The sequence below is a fragment of the Achroia grisella genome, unplaced genomic scaffold (assembly GCF_030625045.1).
Source record: "Achroia grisella isolate CSIRO2021 unplaced genomic scaffold, CSIRO_AGI_Agris_v1 utg402, whole genome shotgun sequence".
Taxonomy (NCBI): Eukaryota; Metazoa; Arthropoda; class Insecta; order Lepidoptera; family Pyralidae; genus Achroia; species Achroia grisella.
Window position 1 is genome coordinate 6,474,787 of NW_026712841.1, and position 5,926 is coordinate 6,480,712.

At 31.9% G+C, this 5,926-nt stretch overlaps 2 protein-coding genes across 2 annotated transcripts; both read left to right on the top strand.

Moving 5' to 3' along the window:
- The first annotated feature begins 659 nt into the window (after window positions 1–659).
- LOC131844301 (uncharacterized) lies at window positions 660–2,598 on the top strand. The gene is made up of 2 exons (XM_059193148.1): window positions 660–1,056; window positions 1,995–2,598. Exons 1-2 carry the CDS (start codon window positions 673–675, stop codon window positions 2,517–2,519), a joined length of 909 nt encoding a protein of 302 aa, XP_059049131.1. The 5' UTR covers window positions 660–672; the 3' UTR covers window positions 2,520–2,598.
- An 88-nt stretch (window positions 2,599–2,686) lies between these two features.
- On the top strand, window positions 2,687–4,983 carry LOC131844302 (uncharacterized). The gene is made up of 2 exons (XM_059193149.1): window positions 2,687–3,467; window positions 4,225–4,983. Exons 1-2 carry the CDS (start codon window positions 3,099–3,101, stop codon window positions 4,741–4,743), a joined length of 888 nt encoding a protein of 295 aa, XP_059049132.1. The 5' UTR covers window positions 2,687–3,098; the 3' UTR covers window positions 4,744–4,983.
- The last annotated feature ends 943 nt before the right edge of the window (window positions 4,984–5,926 follow it).

A 5,926-nucleotide genomic window follows, 5' to 3' on the forward strand; every position in this document is an offset into this window, starting at 1 on the left:
AGATTAACATGATGTGATTCCTGTTAACCTCGCGGTGATGTGCTTTGTTCTGAATATAAATCCCACATTTTTCACTCTTGAAACGGAGGCAAAACAAATCTTGAAAAGATGTTCTACCATCAAGATAAAAAACATATACCTAAACAAAACTGATTCTATCTTCATACCTAACTACTTTCATCATTATAGGTGGGTTATGACGTTAAATGGTTGTGTTGAGTGTTTGACCTATATTTACACTATACCTACTATGAAATACACACTTAGCTACATATTCTTGCAACCAGAAATATCCATATCAAGTGTTTCCCTGGCGTTAATTATTTAAAGCTATATGTAAAAATTTTGACACACTCCATGATGATGATAAACACCGTTAACAAATTTAAGTAAAATAACTCTCCCTCCACTAGCATTACGAGGGACGTAAGCTATGAAATAAAAAAATATTATTATTTATTATTTCCTTTATGTAGGTAGGTACCTATAAAATGTAATTCCAATACATCAGTCATCAATCATCCGCAGTCATGCATCAATCATTTTACAAAAAGCGGTTAGACAAGTAATAATAGTAGTTCTGGCTGCCCGTGGACTGATCGATGCCGCGAGGAAACGGCAACCGATCATTCCAACATCAGTCTGTCTCTGTCAGTCAGAGATTGGACCGCGATGGAGACGCACGTATCGCTCGTTCCCAACTCGAAAACGTTACCCAGCCTGTTTGAAGCTGAGAAAAAATTCATTTACGTGTACAAAAGTTTACCAATATTATGGGACGCAAAACACCCAGAATACTCCAACAAATATCAGCGGCACGAAGCACTGCAGAAATTATTAAAAGTGTACAAGTTTATAAAGGCAAGCGCGACCGTTAACGATGTGAGAATGAAAATAAACACGCTTAGATCGAACTATAGGCGGGAATTGAAGAAAGTTCTTTTGTCCAAGATGATTAATAGTGATTCACCTAACAATGTTTATAAGCCGAGGACATGGTCATTTGAGCTACTCAGTTTTTTAGGCAATCAAATGGAAGTATCAACGACGACCGACGTAAGTCATTGTTTCATTAATTTTTATAATGAATATATCATTAAATAGACTTTCTTTATTGTATCTAATAATCTATGAAATTACTTGTCAGTTTGATGCACCAAAACAGCAGTGTTTTTTAAAAGTACTTTAATTTAAAGAATAATGTCAGACACAAGTTTACTGTATGACGCGGTCTCTAGAAGGCATTCGCGGCAACAATGTAGCATTACGTACCTATATATTGTATTATATATCTATTTAGGAGGTATTACTAGTTATACTTTAAAAACAATTCTTAATTAAGTAAAATAATAATTATAAATAGTATCTTTATTAATTGATTATGAATTTAATTCTGTTCATGAAAACAAAAAAGAATCACTTTTGATATTGTAAGAATGAGACAAAAAATGTAAATAAAGTGAGATAAGAGTACGTACACGGCAGTTCGGAGCACACTACGCTACCTTAGATATTGCCGCTATACGCTTACGTACACACACATAAACATTGTAGGTAAGCAGTTCACGTTAGAATGTATGCCACGAGTGAAGAGATTAAGCGTAGTTAAAAGAAAATATACCTTTATTTTATTCTAAACTTTAAGTATAATTAAATATTAACTATAATAGTTTAATTAGTTAAACAAAATTTATTATGTTATTGACCATGTAACTGTACCTAATTTGTTACAATATTGAAAATAAATTTTGTTATTATAAATAAGAAATGTCTTTCCTAAAATTTACGCATGTAGTCTATATTCCACTAGTATTGTATATTAACTAACGAATATGACAAAAGGTTAATAGGTCATTAAAACAATTATGTTTTTAGTTCGTGACCGTCTTATTTTCTGCTGTCGTTTTGTAGTCCTATACCTTTCAATTGAGAGGAATTTAACTTAGTAAACTTTTCTTTATCAGTTTGATGAAGACAATTTTTTTTTATTATAGGAACATAATGCCAGTGACTGCACCGTTTTTGAAGAAATTGAAGTTGAATTAGACCCAGCAATTTCTACATCACCAATTCGTGAAATCGAGTGTGTTCAAGTTGAACATACGCCAGCAAAAAAGAAAAGTTTAAAATATGAAATAACTGAAATTAAAAGGCCAACTTGTTCAAAAAGAAGTTCACCCTATCACACGTGTTCTTGTTGTACGCAGTTGACGAAAATAAGGAATTCAATCGCTCGCATTTGGGTAGATAAACTCGAAAATTTGGAAGCAGATCAGAGATTGCTAGCAGAAAAAGCTATAAACGATGTTTTATTTGAAGCTGAAATGGGAACTCTACATAGACATTCTGTGAAAATTAATCAACAAGCAGAAGAATGTTCATCACCTTACTCACAGTATTTCGTTTCCACACAGGACAACATTTCCGAACAACCTGATTTACAACCAAAAATCACCAAGGAAGAATCTTATTTGTCCGGTGATATTGGTGAACATGTTGTAGTTTTAAGTCAGGATTAAGGAACCAATTTCTAGATTTATATATTTTTTTTTATTATTCAATAATAACAAGTCTTATTAAAGTTAAAAATATATTTTAGGATCATTGTGTATTTATTTATTCTTATTTTACATTCCTGTGAATCCGTTGTTACTAGTATTAAACAGCCTATAAATACATATGGGTCACTTATACTATAGCTAGTACCCAAAACTCACTCACAGATTAAGCAAAATGATAAGAAAAACCTACGTAGTAGATTATTATTTATAATCTTTTCGAAGAATTGATGAACTTATTAAATAAATAGCTAGCAATATGTAGACTTCATACTACGACTTTGTAACTGTGTCAATATAATTTCAAAATATGTATTACAACTTCATCATCGAAATTCAGAAATATGGATTCAACCAGGTTTGTATATTTTGTAAATAGTTGTCTGAACGTCGCACGCACATCACTTACACCACACGAGGATACGAACAAACGACGATCATTCCCCCATGGCATGAGCGGCTGGACGCCATTTTCATTTCGCGTCGCGCCAACATCAGAATCGTTCTATCTCTATCTAATTAGTCTGAGTTTGCGCTGCTATGACTATGGACGTTGTGTCACCGTCCTCGCCGCCGCCGCCAAGCTTATACGATGCTGAAAAGAAATTTATTCAAGCATACGAGAAATTACCAATGTTATGGGACTCAAAACATGATCATTACCACAATAAATACAAACGAAAGGAGGCATTGCAAAAGTTATTACAAATTTATAGATTAATCAAACCGGCTGCCAATATTTATGATGTACGAATGAAAATAAATGGACTGCGTACATACTATAGGAAAGAATTAAAGAAAGTGAATATCTCTAAACTATCTGTGAGTTCACCTTTTGACGTTTATGTACCAAAATCCTGGACATTTGATTTGCTTTATTTTTTAGAGGAAGAAGTTCAAGCCAGTCTGGTAAGTTATTCTATTGTAAACAATTTAAATTATGAATAGTATATTTCTGAACTGAATATTACTGGTTATATTTATACTTACATAATTGAGTTACTAATTGTCTTTCTTTGCCATTTCTAAAACGGTAAAATAAATGTGTCATGTTTTAAATTAATTAAAGTTATTCATCAACATCTATTATTATGGTGGCGATAGTTATAAATTGATAATATAAACATTCACAATATATATGCAATTTTGTTAATGAATAGATATCGTCATTGAAATAGAAAAATGTCATTATTCAAAATAGCTTCCAATTTTGAAAAATGAAGTGCCTCCTATTTATATATATCAATTAAATTAACCACACCCTCTTAATCATTATCTAAATACTTTTAAAATGATATATAATACTTCTGTGTAAATTTAAAACTTGAAGGGAAAAAATAAATTTAAAACTTTAATTGCTTGTCTTGTAATATGTACGATTTGAATACTGCCATTTTTCTATTTAACCGACGATATATATATATACATATATGTAAACGCATCATAAGCACAATAGTGGCAGACGACGTTAGAAGTTAGAACTCATTTGATAAAATAAATATATTTTTTAGTCTATGGACTTATGTCAATGGCTTAACCAATACACCTGCCTGGTGTTTCAGTACACTAGGCAGGTGTGTTGGTTACGCGCGTTGCCGACCAAACGTGATCAGACAGTGCATAGACACTACATTATTTTAATTATGGTATTTATTTTCAATTCCAGTCCCAAGATACCCATGATTGCAACAATTCCGAGCAAATACAAGACATAGACCATGAGGAGAATGAGACAGAACTCTCTTCTGCAATATATATTTCGCCAAAGAAGCGTGCTAGAGATATTATAATAAGAAGCAATAAGAAAAAACCGAAAATAAAAAAAAACAATAAAGCAGATGAAACTCAATCTGGTGTGCCGCATATGTTTAAAGTGAAAAACCCAATTGCTTTCATATGGGCTGATAAATTGGAGAATTTGCAGCCAAAGCAACGACTCTTTGCTGAGAAGGCTATAAATGATGTGCTCTTCGAAGCAGAATTGGAAAATTTGAACAGATTCTCTGTCAAAATCAATGCATCCAGTAACCCGAATTCGTCATCTTATACAGAGTGTTATGTGTCCACGAATATAGTGTCACCTACATCAAATAATAGGAATCATCAGTCATCTGTTTCATCATCAGACGATGGGGATAATGATGAAACAGTTATGAAATGTGAGGTGTTGGATACAAGTGATTAAATTTAGAGATCTAGTGTTAGTGAGATTTTATCAATGAACATTGTTTCGCCATGTTAGCTCTCCTGTAGGGTGGACCAACCAAGTGCCAAGTGCCAAAGCAACCAAGTGCCAAAGGTGCCCTAAAGTTGATGCTACATATCTGTTCTTAAACACTAAATAATACCTAAAGGATAAATATATAAACTGTATTTGTTCTTATTATTTATTTATTTATTTCTATATAATACTGTAGTAAATTTGTAGGGTTACATACCCTACAAATTTACTACTGTAGGTATGTGGTAAATGTACACTTTATTCCTCCAGAATAGCAACACATGAGGGTCAGTACAGGATAATTATAAAGTTTGTTAATTTATAGACATAGTCACCAGTTTCTGTCAGCTTGTACACCATTCCAGTGATGTATATAGAACAGATTGTCTTCAACAATATTCATAACACTTTTTTGATCTCTTCTTTTGATTCATTGGTAAATTCATCTGATGTGAGCAGCAATTATAAATAAATAATATAATGCTATTGACTTGATCAGTGTTTTTCAAATTGTGGGTTGCAACCCACATAGTAACGAATATGTAATTTATTAGTAGTAGTACTTAAAAGAATAGGACAAATATTTGTAGGTAGACTAGGTAGGTTCTTGTAAATAATATTTTTATTTTTGAAAAACAATGATGAATTGTAGTTGGAAAATGGTTGTCAAAACCAGAATAATTAATAAAGTATATATTTTCAAATCCAAACAAATTATAAATGTGAAAAGGTACATGTCTATCTGTCTGTTCACTGTTGCCTTTTCTTAAATAAAATGACTGAATGGATCTCACTGTTATACTTTTTCAATATATAGCAAGATATGTGTGTCTTGTATGTAAAAAATGCATTTTACAAGATAAACATAAATCAGTGAATCAAATCAAATTATCTTTATTCATGTAGGTCTATTACAGAATCTTAGGATATGTCAAATATACCGTCAGTTCAGAATGCTTTCGAGATGAGAAGAACTGACAAGAACTCAGCTCGCAATCTTTTCAAATATGGTACATGTATACAATAATGCACGTTCATTTTTAAATTAAAATTTGGAAGAATCAGTTCTATAGCAATTTTGTAAAAAGCAAAGTAATCAGTAAACTCTATGGAAATGGAATAAAGAATATTTTAGACTCTGTTAAAG

What these genes read in the sequence shown, in the direction of transcription:
- LOC131844301 (XM_059193148.1), top strand. Translation starts at nt 673, where the DNA reads ATGGAGACGCACGTATCGCTCGTTCCCAACTCGAAAACGTTACCCAGC. An exon ending in AAGTATCAACGACGACCGAC is followed by an intron (nt 1,057 to 1,994) that starts GTAAGTCATTGT and finishes TTTTTATTATAG; the next exon opens with GAACATAATGCCAGTGACTG.
- LOC131844302 (XM_059193149.1), top strand. Translation starts at nt 3,099, where the DNA reads ATGACTATGGACGTTGTGTCACCGTCCTCGCCGCCGCCGCCAAGCTTA. An exon ending in AAGAAGTTCAAGCCAGTCTG is followed by an intron (nt 3,468 to 4,224) that starts GTAAGTTATTCT and finishes TTTCAATTCCAG; the next exon opens with TCCCAAGATACCCATGATTG.